Source organism: Ailuropoda melanoleuca, chromosome 14, assembly GCF_002007445.2.
Source record: "Ailuropoda melanoleuca isolate Jingjing chromosome 14, ASM200744v2, whole genome shotgun sequence".
NCBI lineage: Eukaryota > Metazoa > Chordata > Mammalia > Carnivora > Ursidae > Ailuropoda > Ailuropoda melanoleuca.
In genome coordinates this window covers 49,957,677-49,982,062 of record NC_048231.1, presented here as the reverse complement: position 1 = coordinate 49,982,062, position 24,386 = coordinate 49,957,677, and the positions used below count along the sequence as shown (strand labels likewise).

Sequence of the window (24,386 nt, the reverse complement as noted above, 5' to 3'; positions counted from 1 at the left end):
TCCTCAGTATTCACATGATAAAATGACTGGGGTATGAAACTAAATATGAGTAACTTTCCCTCTGTGATCATTTATTTTGTGTTATTATTTTGTGAACTACATTACATTAACTTCTCATGGCAGTATTTGTGTTTTCACTGTGGGACAAGAAGTGTTCTAAATGTTTTATATGTATTAATTCTTTCAGTCATCACAATAAGCAAATAAGCTTCCGGTGTGTCTTGTTAAGACTGTGTGGCCTATTACATTTCAGTGCCCTCAGCCTTTCCATGAGCATGGAGGAGCATTGACATAAGTCCCACTCTTCCAAGACACTCCCATGTTTATCAAATTAATATGACTCCAGATTAAGGGACCAGAAGGGACAAATCTCAATGTCTTCTTTTTTTTTTTTTAAGATTTATTTGTTTATGTGAGAGAGAGAGCACGAATGGGAAGAGAGAGAGAATCTCAAGCAGATTCGGCACTGAAGGTATAGCCTGACTCTTGGGGCTCGATATCAGGACCCTGGGATCGCTACCTGAGCCGAAACCAAGCTTAACCAACTGCACCACCCAGGCGCTCCTTAATCTCTGTCTTTTTAAGACAAAAAAATGAGATGATGATTCAGTAACCTGGAAGAATCATTATTTAATACAGTCTCCACTCTCTAGTGAGAAAGATAGGACATGCTTTGTAATGTCCTAGTTCGGATGTTGATATCATCTCATTCTTTTCTGCTGAAAAATCCTTTTTTTTCTCTCTTTAGCAGCAATCATCCTCTGCCTTATTTTCTTTTTTGACATGCAATAAAAATTTCAGTGTCAAGCTGCATGTCTAAAAAGCCAATTTTACTCTAGCTGAGAAAAAAATGGAATTTGAAGTGAAAGTAGATACGAATTCAGTTGTGGCCTGGCCAGTTTACCAACTATGTGATTTTGAACAAGTTACTTTTCTCCTCTGAATCTCTATTTCCTCATTTTTAAATTATGTAATAAATAATACCTATCTAAAGGGGGTATTTGAAGGAAAAAAGACACTGTGCTTGTAAGCACACCTTGAAATCTAAAATGGTATAGAAATGTCAGAGGTTGGGGTACCTGGGTGGCTCAGTCATTAAGCGTCTGCCTTCGGCTCAGGGCGTGATCCCAGAGTTCTGGGATCGAGCCCCACATCAGGCTCCTCCGCTGGGAGCCTGCTTCTTCCTCTCGTACTCCCCCTGCTTGTGTTCCCTCTCTCACTGGCTGTTTCTCTCTCTGTCAAATAAATAAATAAAATCTTAAAAAAAAAGAAAAATGTCAGAGATAAAAGATTATATTATTGTTTTTCAAATATACCCAAATATTTTAGAAACTAAAATTTGGAAACTGAAAATGCTATTTTTCTTTTACTTTTTTTCCTAAGGTATTTTTCATGATTCTCAAAGTTCTAATTTTGAAGAAAAACACAACCTATAAATGTTATTTTTCCTAAGTTGGTTTTTGCTTAGCATTGAACCAGTCTTTTCTGCTCCCTTGGCAATTTGTATATGCCTATATGATAGCACTTAAAACATTTTTTTTACTAATATACTTGTATGTTTCCTGCACTGCACTGTGAGTACCATGCATACAGGCTTTTTTGTATTGGTTTGTGTTAGTGACCCGTGGAAATTCTTGTCACGTTTAAGACTTAATAAACACATCATAATAAATTCCCCATGGGTGTATGTGTAGGTATGTGGATGGATGGATGAATACATAAGTGAGCAAAGATAAGCAGAATACCAAGGACTTAATTTATAAGGCCTGACAGTATATATAGGGTACATTTACTTTTCCACTGCATTTATCAGAAAGTGACTTACTTTCTGGCTGTGATTTTTTTTTTTTTTTTTAAGGAGAGAGCGAGCACGCATGTGTGAACAGGGGGAGGGATGGAAAGAGAGAGGATCTCAGGCCGACTCCGTGCTGAGCACGGAGGGCTTGATCTCAAGAGTCAGTCTCATTCCCCGTCAGAGCCATCCAGGCACCCCAGCTGTGATATTTTAAATACTGTACTTTTTGCTCTTCTTTTTAAAGGCATTATTGATGGTTTAGATAAACATTTCCTAATTTCTAAATATAATGTTAAAGAATTATGCCTTGTTGGACATGTTTCTATGAATTCAAGTTTCTAAATGTGCACAGAGCTGCAAATATTTCCAGAGGCTGACCTTTGAGCTCCTATACTTACAGAGACTCAAACACTATTTCCAGTCTCTTTTCAGAGGGAGACTGGCATGCTACTTTGAAGAGACCTTTGCTTTTCCTCCTACCAGCATGCCTAGGATAGTAGGAGTCACAATTCAGAGCTATTGAGAGCTATTTTCTCCTTGTTCTTTTACTTATGAGTAAAAGTATTACTCAGTAATACTTATGAGAACTTCAGCCATCCATAAAACATTTCTAAGGTGGGAGCAGCAGAAAGATAGCAATTTTGTGTCCTTTTCTAAATTATTTAGCATAAAAGGACTAACGTAGCTTACTAAGAACCTAATCTTTAGCTTACCATTTGCAAGTGTATATGGTACTTAATGATATATATATATATATATACACACACACACACACATATATATATACACACACACATATAATATTTTTGTAATGCTTTGTTCCTAGTTCTGGTTTTTTGGTTTTTTTTTTTTTAAGATTTTATTTATTTATCTGACAGAGAGACAGCCAGGGAGAGAGGAAACACAGGCTGGGGGAGTGGGAGAGGAAGAAGCAGCCTCCCAGCGGAGCAGCCTGATGGGGGGCTCGATCCCAGGACTCTGGGATCACGTCCTGAGCCAAAGGCAGACGCTTAATGACTGCGCCACCCAGGCGCCCCCCTAGTTCTGTTTTAGATACCTGTCTCTGATTTCATCATTTATACCTATTTCAGATTTGTCTCTTTTGTTTTAAGCAACTTTAAGTTACTTTATAGATCCTTTTTAGAATAAATAATTATTTGCATATGAAGATAGTCTGTAAAGGATTATCTAGGTTGGGGTTTTTATAACATGTTTGAATTAACCAGCTGTCCCTGACTCATCGTAGACATGTAATAAATATTTGCCAATTATTTCCTGTTGGTTGTTGAAAGTTTTCAGCAATATCAAGATCCTGCATCCTATTTTCGTATCCTAGGGCTCTAGCATAAGGAAATAAGCCTAAAAATGTAAAATTTTCAACTTATAAAGATGTACACTACAGTATTATTTATAATAACTGTAAGTTTTTATTTCAGTTACTTTCTCAAACTCCTAAAATGACAGTAAGAGGAGACTCTAAATGACAGATGCACAAGGACAAAAACAGAAGAAATAAGAAAACCAATATTTTGGGAGATGGAAACTAGAAGAATGACTGGTTACTGATCTAGAACAGGGTTTGGCAAAATTTTTCTGTAAAGGGCCAGATAGTAAATATTTTAGATTTTGCTGGCCCCGTGCTGCCTCCAACATCCCTTCCTTTCTCCTCCCTCTTTTCTTCCTCTCTCTTCCTCTGAACTAATTCTCCTTTATGAATCCTTTTTAAAGTAGCAGAGAGAGAGGGAGAGAAAGAGAATCTTAAACAAGCTCCATACTCTGCACAGAGCCCGACGCAGGGCTCTGTCTCAAGAACCCTGAGATCATGACCTGAGCCAAAATCAAGAGCCGGAAGCTTAACCGACTGAGCCACCCAGGTGCCCTAAAGTATTTTAAAAGAATATCAAAACTATTCTTCATCAGCAGGCTGGATTTAGTCTATAGACCAAATTTGCCAACTCCTAATTTAGAAAATCACAGAAAATTGAAACCGGAACCATTCCAACACAGAATCCCAGAAAGACTAAAGCTCAGGAATTGGTGGTGCCTGGAAGTGTACCACCTTCTATTGGTACTTCTGGAAGTGCCCGTTAAGGTAGAACTGAAGACAAGAGAAATGGATCAAAGTCTTTTTGACCATTATATCCCCTTCCTAACCTTACATAGCCAGATGACTGTACCTCTCTGACCCTGGAAGATGAATGGAGGTTGATTTCCTGGCAAGTATGAACCATATATTCTGGACTGACATACCACAAAAATAGGTAAGAGTAAGAATTAAGTGTAAGTTAATTAAGTGAAACATATTGAATGTTAAAACCCCAGCCTCCTTTCAGCAACCAGAATGCTTATAGTAAGGCTTACAGTTTTAGGCATGAGTTGGAAGATTTCTCCACAGGAAATTGAACTAGCCAAGAAGGGAGTCTGATGAAATGGTCCTGTCATACCACACTGGCATGAAGTCCATCTTCATCTAGCAAGTCCTAACCATGCCAACAAAACTTTCAGTAAGCCTTTTGGTGCCTTACTCTTATGTGTGGACAGCCAGTGATCCACCTACATTTGAAAAAAGTCTCTAATATAGAGGACAAATACAAAACAAGCAAATGGAAAAGTAGGAACTTGGAGGGCAGGATAATGCCATGAGGAACTTTCCCAAAATCCACCAATTTCTCCAAAGAGATAAGAGTTTATTTTAGGTATGAAATAAGACCTGAATGCATTAAACGAGGAACAGTCAATGAAGGGACAATCTCCTTGGAAATTAATAATATGGTAGCAAAAATGAAAAATAGATGTCAGTTGACCCTTGAACAGCACAGGTTTCAACTGCATGGGGCCACTTACGTGCAGATTTTTTTTGAAAAGTGCAGTACAGTACTGTACATGTATTTTCTCTTGTCATTTTCTTAATAATATTCTCTTTCCTCTAGCTTTATTGTAAGAATATAGCATATGATACATAATAACATGCAAAATATGTGTTAACTGACTGTTGATGTAATTGCTACGGCTTCCAGTCAGTAGTAGGCTATTAGTAATTAAGCTCTTGGGGAGTCAAAAGTTGTACGTGGATTTTCGACTACACAGGGGTCAGTGTTCCTGACACCGCCCACATTGTTCAAGGGTCATTTGTGTTGAGGAGTAAAGATAAAGTTGAGGAAGTCTCCCAGAAACCGGGAAGCAAAAAGATAAAGGTGAAGGAGCGGAAATGAGAAAAAAGATGATTACTTCAGGAGATCTAGTATCTTTGTAAGAGTTCTTTGAAGACAGAACAGTGAAAACTTAGGACATTATCAAATAAAACTAGAAGTTTTCCTGGAACTAAAGGCACATGGGTCTTCAAATTGAAAGGGCAGTGGAATGCTCAGCACATGGATATAAAAAAGACCAAGGTCAAGATACATTTATCCTGGGGAGCTCAGTCTGTTGAGTGTCCAACTCTTGGTTTCCTTTGAGGTGATGATCTCAGGGTTCTGGAATTGAGGCCTTTGTCCGGCTCCCCACTCAGCAGGGAGCCTGCTTCCCCTCTCCCTCTGTCCTTCCCCCTGCTCACATGCTCACGCTCTCGCTCTCTCTCTCTCAAATAAATAAATCTTAAAAAAAAAAAAAAAGATACATTTATCCTAGAATTTCAGAAGAGTAGGGGCAAAGAATGTCCTGAAGTTTACAGGGAGAAAAAGCAAATCGTTATATAAGATAAAAAAAAATCAGAGTGGCATTAGACTTTTCATTAACAGCACTAGAAGCTAGAAGATAATGGAGTGATGCCTTCAAAATTGGAGGGAAAATTGTCCTTTATCTAGACTAAGTATTAATTGAGTGTAGATAGAATAAAGGCATTTCCTGATATGTAAAAAATCTTTACTTAGGAATTTTCTGGAGCTGGTGATTCAGCAAAATGAGGGAGTAAATCAGAAAAGAAGATAGGATTTAAAGAATCCAACAGAAAATTGAGGGAAGGGTATTTCTGGGATGATAGGATTGAAGGGAAGTAACAGCTGGAAAGCAAATCTACAGGCCATCCAGTCCACTTTAGAGCACATTAGAAGGTTTGGAGAAAGGAGTCTCTACAACAAAAAAAGTGATAGTGTATTGAATCAAAGAGATCTGTACTTAAAGCAGAATGGGGGATGAATTAAAGATGATTATGTAGAAAACTGAGCAAATGAAAAATCAAGACATTTAACTCCATGGGGAAAATAAAGTTGTGTAAGAATGGAAATTTAGTCATAGTGCACTGCTTGATTTAACATTTTTATTAGTCCTAATGCACAAGAAATACATAACTATATTAGTAAGCTAGGAGGAAGGGGAGTGTATGTGTATGGAAGTAGAGGGGATGAGAGTTGGTAAAAGACAGCTGAATCCACATCTTCCATTTTAAGACAGTAGGCAATGCCTAAAACTGAATAATACGGAAGCAGCAAACTCAAATCTGTTACTTAAGTATATAGAGAGATGTTTTGGAGGCAGTTGTTCTTTACCAGTGGCCTTGAAAAGCTAGTTGATTTTTTAAAATCACAAGCATATGTAATTTGATAAAAATTAGTGGACAAAGAGGGAGATAAAATATTAACTGTTGGGGTCATGAGTAATTTATTTTCTTTATACATTCTTATATTTCAGATTTTCTACATTGATAGTTTATTCTTTCATAGTCCAGAAAAAATGTTCCATTATTCAATATGAGTTTCCATTATTCTTAAGTATTTTTTCATGTTAGGAATTCCTGATTTACAATATTTTGTTTAATATTGTTTCTTTAAAAAGACATGATTTCCTAAAAACCAGAAAGCACCATAGAATTGGCGTTGGGAACAAATACTTGATCACTCATGAAGTTTGTGGTCTAGAATAAGGGGAGAAATGTGTTAATTATAGGTTAGATTTGCATGTGATGGAACACACTAATGTCAACGGAAATTGAAGGTGAAAACAAGAAGAGACAGTGAAGAAGCAGAATTAATAATACTTGGCCACTTATTTGATGTAGAGGATGAGTAAAGAAACAAAAATCAGTGATGACTCCCAGCCTTCTGGCTTCAGTGACTGAGTATATTTTGGTGCTGGTCACTGAGAATGGAAATAGATAAAAGATAAGGTGCACGTTTAATGAACTGTGTTTGGAACCTATTGGTTTCAGGTGTTGCATTGAAATACAAATATATACTCATTGGATATATCCAGAATGTTTGTGTTTGGAGCTCAAAAAAGAGGGCTGAGAAAGAGCAAGCAGGAGAATGAAAATAAATGAATGGATCGCATAATTTTTAATCACATTCAAACAGAGTGGGTGAGAACTCCAAATAGATGATGTAGACTGGAGCATGAGAAGTGAATCAAGGGCAGAGCCCTAGGGAAAACAGTCATTGGCTTAGATCTTTATAGATCTTGGGAGACCCAACAGGACTGATGTTAGCATAATTGTAGGTAAAAGAATGAAGAGCCAATAAAGTCAAGGCTGCAAGGGTGAGTATCTTTTCATAAGCTTGACTGTAAAGGAAAGAAGACAGATTTAACTAGAGGAGGGGAATATAGGTTTCTTATTTTATCTGTTTCATTTCTTTATTGCCATTTTTTTTTAAGGTGAGAGAGACATGAGCTGGAAAGACTGGCTTCTAGAAAGGAGCCAAAGAGGTTTAAAGACATAGAAGGAAGAGGATAAAAACAACAAACAAAAGAAATGAAATGATGGCTAATCAGGCACATCCCGGTTTTGTGGAGCCCAGAGCTTACTTTACGTGGTAGGGGAGACAAGGGCTTAAGAAAAATGTCAAAGTAATGAATACAAAATTAGATCCAGGAAACTGTAAGGGGACCATGAAAGAGACAGCCTTAAACTTTAAGATTAGTTCAAAATAAATCCATGTCAGTTCCTGATAGTTAAAATCTCCAGAAGATTAAGAGCATTGGTAGTGATATTAGCCTTACAGAGAAGGATGATACCTCTTTTGAGACTCCCTCTAGAATACACATTATAAGAGGCCAAGAAGCGTGTTAATCTTGACCATTGATTTGTCTGTGAAACTTGGAATAGTGCTTATTAATTAGGTCCTCAGTAAATATTTGTTGAACATATGATGGAAGAAAAATGATGAGATATAATGCCCAAAGAGCCCACCTTAAATTTTAAGGAGGAAATGTTTTCATAATAGATAAGATCATTGGATGGAGGGTAGATGGCAATGAAAATGGAACTTGAAGAGAGCAATCGTGATTTAGAATAGACACTGAGGAAGGGAGGCAGAGCAGATGAGGCAGAAGGATGTTGTGTTCTCAAGAGAGTGGTTGAAATGATACGTATCTCTGAAGAGACTAAATCTTCCTCCTGTTTAATATTGCAGATAGTGAAACTGTTACTTCGTCATGGTGGAAATCCATTTCAAGCTAATAAACACGGGGAGCGTCCAGTGGATGTAGCAGAGACAGAGGAGTTGGAATTGCTGCTAAAAAGAGAGGTGCCTTTATCTGATGATGATGAAAGTTACACAGGTTCGTTTCAGATAATCTACATTCAACTGTTTGACATGGTATTTAGTAGAACATTCTGATTTTGCTTTACAATAAATAAAATGTTTGAGTTCCTTAGAGTAATGCTAGCCAGCTATTAAGAATTATGAATTTAGTAACCTAGGTATTTGGTACATGTCCCCTGTGTAAATGAAAATATAATGTCTTTGCCGTGTTTTCATGACACCCACTGCTATCACATTCAAGTCTACTGCAGAACCTTTCCCCATTAACAGCTATCAGCAGTGCTACTCTGACTTCTTTCATTCTTTTATAAATTAGAGAGCTACTAACCAAACCCTTCCTGTTTTTCCTGGCATTAATGAGTCATCTTTGCATTTTTACTTCTTTGATTTAGGTGGTTGAACTGTGGTCCTTGTTGCAACATAGGGCACAGTTTTACAAACACAGTTTTAAAAAGGAGAGATCTGAAAGAATATTTGAGAAAACTTTTGGCATGCTCCCATTTTCTTTTAAACATAAACAATTAAAAATGTAACAAAATTTCCTGCATTGAGGAAAGTCTTTTGTGTGCAGATTGGAAGGGTTCATGTTTTCAGGCAAAAATCACCGAAAAAGAATTGATTCAGAATCATAATTGGCTGGGTGCCTGGATGGCTCAGTCAGTTGAGCATTTGATTCTTGATCTTGGCTCGGGTCTTGATCTCAGGGTTGTGAGTTCGGGCTCCACACTGGGCTCCACACTGGGTGTGGATCCTACTTAAAGAAAAAAAGAAAAATCATAACTAGCCATATTCTCACAAAATTTTAAAAGACTTTCTACAAGAAATTAGGTAATACTACTTATTATACACGAGGGAATAAAAATCAAACAATATTCATTTAATCTCAGCCATTGCCAGAAGGCAATGAAACAACACCTATAATAGTTTTGAGGCCGAAAGATCTACCCCTTACTTTTTTTTTTTTTTTTTTTTTTTGAAATATAGTTGACACATAACATTGTATTAGTTTCAGGTGTACCACTTGATTTGATCTTTGTATACATTGCAAAATGATCACTACAATAAGGCTAGTTAACATTCGTCATCCTACATAGTTACAGTATTTTTTCTTTTATTTTTCCTTCTGATAAGGAATATTAAGACCGACTGTCCTAGCAACTTTCAACTATGCAGTACAGTATTATTAACTGTAGTCACCATGTTATATATTACATTCCCATGACTTAACTTATTTTATTACTGAAAGTTTGTACCTTTTGACCCATTTTGCCTCGCGCCTGCTTCTGGCAACCAATAATCCGTTCTCTGTATCAATGAGCTTGGTTTTTTGTTTTGTTTTGTTTTTAGATTCCACATATAAGTGAGAGCATAACGGTATTTGTCTTTCTCTATCTGACTTATCTCACTAGCATAATGACCTCAAGGTCCATCCATGTTACTGCAAATGGCAAGATTTCATTCTTTTTTATGGCTGAGTAACATTTTATTCATATGAATATCTTTTGCCATTCATCCATAGATGGATACTTAGGTTGCTTCCATATCTTGGCTATTGTAAATAATGCTGTAGTGAACATGGGGGTGCATGTATCTTTTTGAGTTAGTGTTTTTTTGTTCTTCAGATAAATACCCAGAAGTGGAATTACTGGATCTTATGGTAATTCCATTTTTAATTTTTTGAGGAACTTCCATACTGTTTTCCATAGTGGTCGCACTAATTTACATTCCCACCAACGGTACACGAAGGTTCTATTTTCTCTACATCTTTTCCACATCTTTGCTAACACTTTTTATTTCTTGTCTTTTTGATAATAGCCATTCTCACAGGTGTAAGGGGTATCTCATTGTGGTTTGCATTTCCCTGATAATTAGTGATATTGAGCATCTTTTTATATACTGTTGGCCATAGGTATGTCTTATTTGGAAAAATGTCTATATCCTCTGCCGATTTTTTAATTGGATTGTTTGCTTTTGAGTTGTATGAGTTCTCTGTATGTTTTAGGTATTTTTGTGAGCTATAATTTCCAGATATTTTCTACCATTCACTAGGTTGCCTTTTCATTTTATGATTTCCTTTGTTGTGCAGAAGTTAGAATCCCAGTATTTTATTATGAAAATGTTCAAACATACAGCAAAGCTCAAAGAATTATACAGTGAACACCCTGTACCCACCAACTACATTTTTTAGTTATTAACTTTTTACTATATTTCCTTTATTACATTATCACATACCTATCCATCTACGCACAATCCATCTTATTTTTTTGATCCCTTTCAAAATAAGTTGCAAACATTTCTAAATACTTCAGCATGCATTTCATTAACTAGAGTTCAATGTTTGTGTATTATTATTTAATAATTTGTAAATTGTTATTTACACTTGTGAAATTAATAATTCTTTTCTTTAATAAAACATTCTCTGAGTTTTGAGAAATGTGTAGACCTGTATAATCCAATCTTATCAAGATACTATCTCCGTCACTTCAGAAAGTTCCTTAAGCCTTCTCGTAGTCAGTTCCCACCGCTACCTGCTCATTCACACCTTTTATGGTAAAAATGATTAGGCAAGAATCACTAATGGCTGATAATCTAGAGGGGATTTTTTTGATGAAGAGCAGGATATTTACATGTCTTTTTCACATTTACAAGAGAGGAGAGTGTGGGGAAACAGTGATAATGGGGAAGAGAAATTTAGTACCACCTGAACTGTGTGATTAAAATTAACATCATCAAAGGAGGGACGGATGCAGATCATGTGCCTTCAGATGTGATAGTGTGAGAAGGATATAACATTACTTTTGTAACATTCTGGCTGTGAATGCATAACCATGAAGAATGTTCTGTTTTTTTCCTTTTTAAAAGCCAGTGCCATGAAAGATTAAGAAATGTCAGTGTCATAAAGCAATAGAAATGTTCCAGACTATGTAAAGAGATAATAATTAAAGGCAGTACCTGTTCCTTGGCTGTATCCTATACTGGAGGGGGCAAGTGACTATAGAGGACATTTAACAAGGAAAATGGACAGTAGATTAAATGTGTTGTATCAATGTAAATTTATGAAGTTGACACCAAACTGTGGTGACAAAGAATATCCTTATGTCTTAGGAAATACTTATTTCTTAGGAAATATTCACTGTATAGGGATAAAGAGCCATGATGTATATAATTTTCCTTCATGCAGTTCAAAGGAAAAAATGTATATATACATGTATAGAGAGAATGCAAATTACAAAACAAGAGAGTATAACAATAATAGGCAAATCTGGGTAAAGGATATGTAATATTTAGTATTTTATTCTTTCTAGCTTTTTGTGAGTTTGAAATTAATTCCAAATGAAATTTAGAATATATATTAATACATAAAATTTCCTTGCTTTGTCCATTGAAAAGATATAAAAGTAATGACATTAAGACAGTAACCAATAATCATTCCTAATTTTCTACTAAAAGAAAACCAGGACTTCTTGGGAAAAAAATGGATGATTCTATGTCTGGGACAGGAAATATATGATAAGCTTGAAACATCTTGTCATTACAGATTCAAAGGAAACTGTCAAAGACTTGTCAAAAAACCTTAGGAGACAACTTGGAGCAGTTCACACTGGCGAGAGATGGGATAGTTTGAGTTTCAATAAGGGTATTAATTACAAATATTTAAAACCCATCATCATTTATGTTTAAGTGAATGATTCTATAGTGGTAAATTTTTTAATTAACTCATCGTCGGAGAACTAATTTGTTATCTTAAAAATGAGGCAGAACTGGAAAAAAATGATTTATTTTGCCTTTCCTATATGAACTTTATCATTGGATGACCTCATTATAGATGAGGAGAAGTATTTTCTTTTAAGATTAATCCAGCCAAAAGAATGAGGGAAAAAAAATTAACTATTTTGCAACCCCCAATTACTTAATATATCTAAGCATTGAGGATCAGTAGTTGCTAACATTAAACTTTTAAAAAAGAAAATATTGCATGCCCCCAATGAAAGAATACCAGTTCTCAGGGTCCAGCTGCAACTTGCAGGAAATACGAAGGTTAGAGAGATGTGCTGAGCTGCGTCCAGCCAAATCTAGACTGTGGGAAACCCAAACAGCTCCAGTTCTTCAAGAGATAGATTGCAGGAAAATGAAAAAGTATAACCCATAGGAAAAAATTAAAATGTTTAAAAGGAGTAAAGACTAAAAAATTAAATGTATTTACCAGGTGATTTATACTTTTCTGGGGGAATTTTGTGCAAAACTCAGTCACAATAAATGGCACATAGAAGATCCAGGATATTAGGTTTCTTAAATAATAAGAAATTCTTAAGATGATATGTAAGATGATAGGTAGTAGTTTTGAGAGGGACCAGCAATAGTGATAGTTCCTTTATTTCACTTAGGAAATGATCAGTGCTGTTACTTAACTATCACCTATCCAAAAGTGGGACTGATTATAGGAAGAGGAGATGGGCAGTAGGGGGTTGTAAATAAGGAGAGAAAAATATAATGTTGGTTAAAGGGTTGATAGCAGTATTTGGTGTAGTGGTAATGTTAATGAATGAAACTAAAACTATAGGCAAAATTGTAAGGGTGGCAACATTCCTTTTAGTTTCTATTTTCATCTCTTCACCATCCAGTAGATACAAACTCCTTAAGTGGCACATAAATGCTGCTCAATAAATATTTGTTGACTTGGTGGGGAGGGGTTATTGGCCCTTAGGGATTATGCCAGGACTCTTCTTCAACCTCCACAAATCCAGGGAGTAGCTGAACCCGTAGGCTGAGTTCATCCATTACTGAGACTAGAAGAGTTTGAAAAGACCTATAATTAAACACCAGAGAGCCTTCCTCCTGGTACTTCAGCTGCTAACTGGCAGTCCCAAGGGTGAAGGCCACTTTACCTTCCACTACTCAGAGGAAAGCCGCTGCTTTGACCACTCCAACATAGGGTTCCAGTTGCTAACAAAGAAAGGCAACACTTCCGAGAGACCTACAAATTCAAGAGAAGGATCATTCTGAACCAACAGAATAAATAAAGCTACTAGAGGAAACAGATAACTTGAATGATAAAAGTGAACACCGAAGGAAATGCAGATTCAGCTAATAAAAATCACAGTTAGGTAAGAAGAACTCCACTGAAGAGTGGTCATTGTTAGGACTTAAATTATGAGACTGGAAAAATCAAGTAAAATATATGCTCACAGCACAGCAAAAATACAAAACGAAAGAATGCTGAAAAAAGATAATAGACTTAGGGAATAGATCTAGGAGACCTAACAGATCTAACATGTGAGAAATATTTATGGGAATTTAAAAGGGAAAAAAGAAACCGGTGAAGGATAGTCCACAATTAAACAAATAGAAGAAAATTTTCCTGAGCTGAAGATAGCCTCAGTCCATCAATGATAAAGGTCAGTGAGTTCTGGATGGTTTAATGAAAATGCACACACATACCCCAGACATATATTGGTCAGTTTCCTTTGTTCTGGATGTAACAAGTTATCACATTGGCATTGGACTTTTAACTTGTAACAGTGAAAGGTAGAATCTTGAGAGAAAAGAACTGCACCATAACAATTCTGTACATGACCAAGGTATTATTCCACATGACAGGGTAAAAGAAAGATAATAGCAGACATTTAAGCATTTAGAAGATGCATCAATATGTGTATTTTCTTATATTTTAAAAGAAAAAATACTGGAAAAATAAACCAACAACTTATAAAAGTTACCTAATAGGAGAAGGGATAAAAAGGGAGGTATATGAATTGTCACAGTTTTTTTGAAAAACAGTCTGACAACAGCTAACAAAATACAAGAGCCCTTATCTTTTAGAGATATGTCCTGAATAATTTCTGGATGAAGTGATAGATTGAATGGGATGTGCTTCAAAATGATATAGGGATAGGATGAATAGAGGTATGGATTGGCCAAGCATTGATGGCTGTTGGAGCTGAGTGATGGGTACCTGATATGGTGGTTCAGTATAACATTGTCTACTTTTGTGTAAGTTCAAAATTTACCATGATAAAAATGTTTTTTAAAATACATATGCTCCTTGATCTAGCAATGACACTTCTGGAAGTATCTCATGTTTATTTACAGCACTGTTTTGAGTGACAAAAGAAAAAATATATAGTGATATAAGGGATTGGTTGCATAAATTGAGGTAGCTAACCACACAATGGACTATTTATTATACAACCATGTAAAATAGCATTTCTTACTGCTCTTACTTGGAGATATTTTCATAAGATATTTTTGAGTTAGAAAAATCAAGATAAATAATCTTAATATCTCTTTTTTGTAAAATGAATAATGTTTTTAAAACCTCTGTGTATGCTTGTATATGTACGTGATTTGTGTAAAATCTTATAAGCGTGGAGCAGAATCTGAAAGGATACATACCTAGCTAAATATGCTCTGTTGAATCTGTTTGCTAACATCACACATGATCTTCTAACTGCCAGATCCCTTAGCTGTCTTTTCAGTCTTTCTGTACATTTTGACAGTGCTGACCACATTCTTTCTAAAATTCTCCTGTGTTGGTTTTTGGGATGTAATTCTCTCCTGGCTTTCATCTAGTTTCCTGAACTGTTTCTTCTCGGTTTCCTTATAGAATCTCATCTTCATTTCTTCCTCATTCCCATACACCCCTGTGTTGGTTTTTCCAAAGATTTTACTTTCTGGACTCTTTTCTCATGACACATACTCTCACGACACATATTCTCACAGATAAATTTCATCCACACTCACAATTTTAATTATCATCAGTGTGGTGAGGCCTTCCAGATATTGCTCTATCTTTGTCTTAAGCCTCAAACTTGTATATTTAGCTGCCCTCTGGATATTACCGTTTGAATTCCACAGAAGTCAGTAGCACTGAGTAGAACTTCTTTTTCTTCCATTTACACTCCTTTTCTTGTTTTTCCTGTCTCAATTGATGATAGCATCATTCAGCTATACATATGTCATTTGTTAGTCATCCTAAGCTCTTCTTCCTCCTTTTCCTTCAGTTCAGTTATTCAGCAACTATTTTGGAGCACTCATTATGTGTTAGGCATTATTTAAGTACTAGAGATACAGCTGATTAAGAAAATAGAGATATTAACATAATCATCCACCTACCCCTGTCAGTTTCTACTTCTAAAATATTTGTAAATCCATCTACCAGTTTTAAGCTGCAAGTCATTTGAATATCTTTGTGCTATATGAAATCAAGACCATAGTAGCTGAAATTATATTGGCTTTCATAAGAAAGTAAGAAAATAAGATTTGAAAATTAGAAAATTTTTATATGATATGTTAATTTTCCGATTTTGGCTACAAACTCTATAATTCTAGTCTCCTCAGAAAAAAAGAAGGTTTTATTATAAAACTTTCCATTAGAAAGAGGTGCTACAACAAATTTTTCCCATGGAAAAGGGAAGGTATCTTATTTGAACTTAAATGTTCAATTAGTGTGAAACACATCTTCTAGAACCTTTTTTGATTTTCAGTGATTTGGACTGTTTCATGTGTTCATCAACTATGTATTGATTTTTCAGAATATTTATTTTCCACATGATGAATGTGCCTGAATTATTGCTTGATCAAAGTCCCTCAAGAAATGATGCAAAAATCATCAGTAAGTATCATACAAAGATTTTGGAGTTGCTGAAAAAGACTGATGAAAATACCCAATTTATTGCTTAATTTACATGAGGTCCTTGTTAGACTTAACTTTTTCAAACTTCATCCAATCTAAATTTAGAATGTATTACTATTTAATCGAGAATTAATTTAACTGCCCGTAGATGTTTGTATGTATAAGGCCCGATAGCATCATTACCCATCTGGTATATCACATCATCCATGTGACAGATACACTTTAAGTGCTGCCAAGTTAGAGAATATAACCAAGACATTGAATTTTAGAAATTAATAAATTTGGAGGAAATAAAGGTGTTAAGTATGTAACATTTTAAGTATGTTTTATTCCATTAGGCATTGTGCTTTATGACAGTGCTGCTCAAGTCAAGGTAGCTGTTCCACAAACTTTTACTGGTCCTCAAGATAAGGAACTTGTGCAAGAATGTAAATCAATGCATTCCTTCCTTTATCAAAAAGGAAAAAAGGCTGTGAGTAAATATCAGCTGAACTAAACAACGTGCTAGTGACGTAATTGATTTCCATTTTTGGTGCAGGCTCCTTATTTCTTCACAGATTAGTAATAAACAATTTGCAGACTGGCCTCAGTTCAAGGATGACACTGAGTAGCTGTCCTTTGTCATCCATATCAAACATTTATGATATTGTTGCAGGAATACATGCCCTGGTTAGTACAGCTTATTTGTATACAAATGTGTGGCACTTTTAAATTTGCATAATTCTTTAGACTTTCCTCCCTGCCTCCCACCCCGCCAGCTTCTGCCCTTTTTCTAGTCTTATTCCACATTATCTTCCTGCACAGAAATTCTGTCTAAAAATGGTGTTGGCTACAAATATTTGCTTCTTGCTACCCTGCTGAGGACTCAGTCATATTCAGAGAGCCATATCATGCTCATGAAACATAATTATGGTGATGGAGAAGTGGGTAACTCTGTGTCACACAGTGACCCCCCCCAAGTACTTTCTGACATTCATTAATTGCCAAAGTAGAGATTCTGTTGCAAATTTGCAGACATTGACTTTAGTACTTAAACGAAGTGGCCAGTGAACAAAATTGAAAATGCCAGTCATTGTCAAAAAAGTTATTCACCTTTTTCTTTTATGTTGACCACCAGAAATCTGGCCTTGTTAATTAAGCAGCTGCTATAAACTTTGCTCACTTGGATATTTCCACTTAGGCAAGGAGGTGCTCCGTTATAGTAAATAGATGAGCTACATTTTAGCATCTGCTGTAAAAACAGATTAAGAAACTTTTAAAAAGACAGTGATATATTGTTACCCACTGGTGTTTACTGAGTACATTTCTGTGTCATAAAATACACAAAATGACCAGTATTTTGAAGCCTTATATTCTTAATATTAAAATAGTAAATTGTTAACTGTTCTAAATATATTGTCATAATTTGTGAAACTCACTTCCTCAGTTTTATATTTCAGAAGCTATGAATATATGACTGGTTGATACATGCATACATGGAATTATAACAGTTAATAAATCAAGAGATCAAAAAACCCAATTATTTAAGTAAAAATATACCAGAAATTTTATTAAATGGATTATGCGATGTTAACAGCTTAACCATAGGAAGAAGCATCACCTTAGGAAGTTTTAAAGCAAACTTTGTGACCTTAGACGTATGAAGATATCTACAGGAAGAAAATACATAAGATGTTTTTAGAGTTAAAATATATATCAACATACTTGATCATTAGGAATTTAGACTTGATAGAGCATTTTAAAGGGTAAAGGAGTTTGCATGTTAGTCTATCTAAAATTAAGGATTCTTCTGTTTAAGATGTAAAGAATATTTTATCTTCTTGCTTTCCAAATGGCATTTTTAAATCCCTTCCAGTATAAATGTTAGGAAGTGGGTTAGGTCAAGTGTGGAAAATTATAATCCATTTATAACCCAAGAGTCTTATTTAATTTGATTAGGACTGTTAGCAACCTCTTTGATTGAATCTGTTTCTGAAATTGTTGAGTGGCAGCAAGCACAGTGTTGGGTGTTTAGCACCCTTTATTTTTCACATATCCCTGTAGTACCAGTGCTTAGAAGAAATGAAAGACACTTAGATAACCATTATGTACAGAGGGCTGAGCATACAGCATGATAGGCAATGAGATATTCTTTAATGACCAACTAGAAGAAATTCCATAGTGTTTTGCATAGTGTTTTCGCATGCTCTGCTTTTTCTCCTCTGCTTTGTGACATACATGGTACACTTTACACACAGAGTTCTGAATTTTAATTTTTCAAACTTTTTTCTAAATATCACCAGCTGTTTCTTCCTGAATCCTAAACAAACAAAAAAAAAAAACTCTACACTTATTTGAAAATCAGTACTTCCAAATTAATATAGATTTTATCATATGTCTTATGTGGATTAATTATAGCAACCTAGTTCAAAGCTTAAGAATTTTTAATTCTACATGGAGTGTTTTTTTAAAATATATATGTCAAAGTTTGTTAAGTGGAGAAAAAGGAAACAAAATTAACTAAATTACCATTTACTGTAGATACTCATTTTTTAGCAGTGTCTGTAAAAATTACACAGTTCTGTATTTTTTCCTTGATCATATATCAGAAAAATAAGTGGAGGATTGTGATTGCAGCTGAGGTGTTTTTTGGATGTCTGCAAATGAATACTTCATAAGTCTTTAAATTTTATGTTAAATAATATTCTGCTAAATATCCCTCTTAGAAGTTCACGTACATATAGTAGTCAAGATATTTCAAGTGTATTTGCCCAAAATATGTAAGTAAAATTATTTATCATAAATACCAGACTAATAGGTTTTTTTTGTTAATAGTATGTTATCTTGATGGTTTTCATTACAAACTGAATCCCCACCAGTGTCTAGCAACTTAAAGTGAGTCTGTCACATAATTATGGTAGTTGAGATATTGCTGAATATTTAAGACTAAAGCTCTGTAAAGGGTACATTTGGGCAGAACCCTTAAAGATCTTTGACTTTTAAAAATAGTTATTATATACACATACATTTGAATGAGTTCAGCCTTAGCTGTATCATCCATCCTGTCTGCAGAAAAATGTTTTATCTAGTCATGGTTAAAAGGACCTCCATGTAATGTACATACATCTGTCTATCTATCTAGCTATATATATATATATATATATATGTATATATATATACATACACACACATACATAGTATGATAGTGTAATATATATATATATATATATGTTATGGAATTAGCTGAGACTGGGTGATTTTGTCAGTTTCCTTTAGTGACATCAAAATTTTTGTAGTGATACTAGTCTTATTTTTAGGAGAAAAATCTTGATTAATTTATACTTTATAGAATTAGTTTCTATGTTACTGACATTTTAGTAGAAAGGCAATGTATAACTAATTATAATTAAGTGAGGGAGTATACAGAGTGTTGTGGTACTTGATTTTATTTCCTATGTAGATTTTGCTTTTAGACTTAGTATTTTCAACTGTTGATTATATTCTCTTCCTTCCCCAGCTCGCCCCTAAACTCTTGACTATAATTCTCTTACCTACATCTATTACTATAGAAATACAGGGAAACTATGTCCTCATATGGCATACTTATTTCCAAATAGATGTATGACTGCTCTTCTATAAAGCAGAATTAAAATACCTAAACTTTGGGGCGCCCAGCTGGCTCAGTCAGAGCATGCAACTCTTGATCTCGGGATTGTAAGTTCAGGCCCCACGTTGGGTGTAGAGATGACTTAAAAATAAAATCTTTAAAATACCTAAACTTAGGAATATTGTGGCTTAGAAGTCGAGATTTACAAGAGACTATATAAAATTACCTGATGTTTTATTTCCCGGTCTCTAAAGTATATTTCTCAATCAGTTTGGGGATATGAAAGCTGTAATGATTTGTTTCCTAAAATGCAGGTGTATTTTTTTTTATTGTTACTTCTTTGGCTCTATAATATAAATAACTTATATAATTAGTCCTTAAATATATTAGCTGTGGTTAGTAAACTATTTAATACAGAGCAAAGGAACAACCCAAAATACATGTGAGAGGCCTGCAACTGTTGTGAAGTACTCCTCCAATGATGCCCCAGAGAATTTCTGAAACTTAGAATCAGTTTTTTCAGGAAACAGTCTCAGCAGAGGACTGAGATTAGAGAGAGCCACAGATCATTGCAAAGTCTTCTCGGAGGAGGAGAGGCCGCTTGTAGAGATTCACCACAAAACTGCTGAAGAAAGGAGTTTTTCCCTTTACCAATACAAAAGGAAATACGGAGATTTAAGGAAAGTCAAGTGAATGAAAGATAAGAAGGGCCAAGATGAACAAACAGAACAATTGATCTTGGAAAATATAAATAATACAGAAAGCAGAAGGATAAATTCTTTGTGTTCTTGGAGATCTTTAGAGGGCAGACAGTCAACTAACCATAACAACAAAAGGCTGCTGTGAAAAAGTAAACCTGGAAAGTCCTTGGAATTCAAAATATTTATCATTACTGAAAATAGATATTCTATACAGGACTAAAGAACAGGCTGGGCATTGCTGAAGGTCTTGAGATCAAAGAGAAGAGCAATGTATAAAACATTTTTAAAAAGACATTGGAAATATGAGAAAAATTATTTAAAACAAACAAAACTCATGCCCAGGATAATACAGTATTCATCTTACAAAAAGAGCAAATGCTAAGAAGAAAATAAATTTTTTAATTGAAGAAAATGTCCTTTAAGGAAAGATTTATGTTTGTGGATCAAAGGGGAATGTGAAAGAATAGAAAGAAAGGAAGAAAGGGGGGGAAAAAAAACCTACACCTAGATACATCGCAACTTCAAGGATAAAGATTTTTTTTAATCCTATAAGCTCCCAGAATCACAGGGAAACATGTTACCCTACAAAGGAAAGAGATTGGCATCAGATTTCTCATTCTTAAATGTTTTAGAAGACAGGTAGAGCTACAGTTACACATTCTGTAAAATATTATTTTGAACCTAGAATTCCATTCCCACCCAACTATCACTCAAGTGTAAAGGCTAAAGAAAAACCTCCTTGGACATGCTTTCTATTCGTTTTCTGAAAAAATTATTCACATATATTACTATTACTCTTCAGTGACACAAAATACAAGTCTAAAAAGGAAGATAAAAAGACTAACTCAGGATTTTGGTGAAAAATTCCAGAGTGACAGCAATGAGCAATTGGCATATTTTTGAACAAAATGTCAGCTTTATAAGGAATGTTACCAAGAAAGTAGTAGATAACAATACGCATATTGTATAAATTAGATTCTGAGAGTTAACTGTGTCTGGTATTATTGATATGAAGGCATATTGTCTGAGCTGGTGAACAAGAAAAAAAGTGAAAACCCCAGGGAAAATAAAACATACGAACAATTCATGGCCTAATTATAAAGCAGGCTAAAATGTGACATGATTTTGGGCTGCTCATGGAGCACATTCATGGTTTCTGAAATGGCAGCAAAAGCTGTCTATTGGTCAGGTAATTTAGAAGAGTCAAGAGAACAGCTCTGAAGTTCAGAAATTCTGTTCCCTTTATTATTTCTAAGCTAGTTAAATTCAAGTAAAATCAAATGTACTTTAAGTTACGAAGAATGATTCTCTTGGGTGGTGGGATTATTTTATGGGTAGATTTTTTCTTTACCCATCTCTCTATTTCTCGGTTTTCTATCATGAACTGTTTTATAATTACAGAAGAGTAAATGCTTCTTGAAAATAAATGAAATGAAAACAATCTTCATAATAAATAAAGATTACCAAAGAAGTATAGCTTAGGACTTTTTATGCACTAGCCCATCTCTGAATAAAAATAACATATAAGCAAACATCATTCCAAATGTAAAGTTTGCTTTTTCTTTTTTTTAAGTAATATTCCTTGTGTTAAAAGAATACTTAGTTCTGTTTGAGTACATTACACACACACGTATATATATATACAGCTTTCAACATTGTAGATATTTTGGTAATGGAAATCAAGTCATAAAGCATTTTTTCCTACTCTTTGAAATAGCTGTTCAATAATAAAAGCTCAGATTTTAGTATTCCATACTATCTAGATTTGATCCCTGGATCTCTAATTGTGGGCAAGTTAGTTAACCTGTATGTACTAAGTTCCACATCTAAAATAGAGATTACGGTACAAACCTCATGGAGGTGTGGTAAACAAAGGTTAAATGAATTAATACATGAGTACATGTAGAATATCAGCTGGCAGAGAGTACACTTTATAAATATTAGTTTTAAAAATAGTGAAAATCTGAAATAAGGTTAGCACGTTTAGACATGTCCAGTTATTTAAAATGATATGTCAAGAACCATACTTATATCATACTGTAGCTTTGTAATCTTTAAATTAAAAATGTTGTTTGTATTTACTACAATCTAATCAGTTCACAGGTTTGTAGTCAGTTAAGGTAGTCACAGCATGGCTGTTTTTCCTTTATTTCTTTTATTTCTAGCAGCTTTATTGAGATGTAATAGAGCTATAACATTGCATAAGTGTACAGTGTAATGATTTGATATATGTGTATACTACAGAACTACCACAGTAAGGTTAGAGAACACATCCAGGGCCTCACGTAGCTACAATTTTGTGTGTGTGGTGAAAACTCTTAAAGTCTACTTTTAACAACTTTCAAATATACAATACAGTGTTGTTAACTATAGTCATCATGCTGTGCATTATATCCTCCAACTTACTCATAACTGGAAATTTGTACCCTTTAACTACCTTCACCTGTCTTCACCATTTCTGACTTTTTTTCCTTTATGAATTGTATTAATAGTCATGAGTGAGGTGTTTTTAATCTCTTACTTCATGTTTTTATGGAGTATATAAATCAAGGTCTTGTATATCTAAGATGTGAATATCTCAAAATCACACAAAGAATAGAGAGATAGCGAGTTCATATTTGAAATTCAACTTTACCCTCAGGTGGGTATGTTTAACACCATTATTTGTTACTTAATTCAAATATTTTACATGTTAGATTAACAGTAAATCTCATTTAATATAATGCTGTATTGTAGAGCTTAGGTTTTCGTGGCAGTTATTTTCTTGATATACTCAATCATGAAATAAACATAGAAGTAGAAGTTCTTCGTATGAATGCTTATGGATTATGGCATGGTTTTACTGGGTGCTTGTATAGTTCATCTTGACTACATTTAGAGTTTTTATGTACTCAGAAATAACAGCATGTCGGTTATGAATACCAGTTTTAGAGTCAGAGAAAATGGGTTTGAAGACCTAGCTCTGACATGTACTAACTGTATGGTCATGGACAAATTTATTATTAACATTATTACATAGTGTAATGTAGTGGTATCCCAGACATATAAGGTGGGTACAAAAATGAATGAGGTAATTTATAGATTTGCATAAATATAGTATTTTAAACCTTCCCCATGGATTATTTTCAACAAAAAGTTCTCATCTACTTATTAAGTTGTAGAAGAAACACTTGTTTCAAATCATTCTATAATGGCATTACATTTCAATTAGCAAATGAAACAATTAAATAATTGTGTCTCCCATTCTCTATTCCCGTTCCCATTTCCCCTCCCTTCTTTGAGGAGTACTAAAAAATCTTTTACCTAAGTAGTTGCCTTTTTATGGCTAGTACTTTTATGCTTAAAAATATAAATTCCAGGGGCGCCTGGGTGGCACAGCGGTTAAGCGTCTGCCTTCGGCTCAGGGCGTGATCCTGGCGTTATGGGATCGAGCCCCACATCAGGCTCCTCTGCTATGAGCCTGCTTCTTCCTCTCCCACTCCCCCTGCTTGTGTTCCCTCTCTCGCTGGCTGTCTCTATCTCTGTCAAATAAATAAATAAAATCTTTAAAAAAAAAAAAAAAATATAAATTCCACCAGACACTAATATAAGAAAATTGTTTCTTGGTTCACTCTATTTCTTCTTTCCCCTCACTGCCTCCACGTGCCCCTTCTCCTGACCCCAGGAAAAGTCTTTATCTACATACGTCCATGTTTTACTTGAAAGACTGGTGGTTGCCCTCATTCTGAAGGACCACCTACCTCCATTGTAACCCTGTAGTAAGTGAAATAAGTGCCTGGAGTCAGCTTGAATCTTTTTGTCTTCAATTTTCTGATACAAATACGAAAAGTTATGGGATTCGGTTTTGGCTTTTTAAGTTAACGTGTGCTTTATTGAATTTGGCGTGTTAATGTACATTTTAAGTGCTTTTAATTTAATGATATATTTTTCTCTTTTTATCTAAGCAATGAGTTAATATTTATCAAATGTATGGTATGTACCAGGATATACTAGGCACATTGTGTAAATTCATCTAATACAATAGCCCTGTGAGTTAATCCCTAATATTAGATTACTGACTGTTAAGTGGGAAAGATTCAAACCTAGGGCTAATGACAGAACCTGTGTACTTTTCCATTGTACCATGCTGATTATCGCTGGGTATGAAAATTTCCAAGTCTGATGATCCTGATATCAGCATAAAACCACAATATGA

General features: G+C 34.7%; 1 protein-coding gene across 8 annotated transcripts in view; it reads left to right on the top strand.

Moving 5' to 3' along the window:
* Positions 1 to 24,386, top strand: part of ANKRD12 (ankyrin repeat domain 12) — a 120,735-nt gene that overhangs the window by 67,316 nt on the left and 29,033 nt on the right. For 7 of the 8 annotated variants that reach the window (XM_034642165.1, XM_002917586.4, XM_034642168.1 and 4 more), the window contains one exon: positions 8,140 to 8,287. In XM_034642165.1, the coding sequence (XP_034498056.1) occupies positions 8,140 to 8,287 (148 nt within the window). Of the gene's footprint in view, positions 1 to 8,139; positions 8,288 to 15,803; positions 15,884 to 24,386 lie in introns of those variants that run through there. The other variant, XM_034642169.1, reaches the window with a different exon arrangement.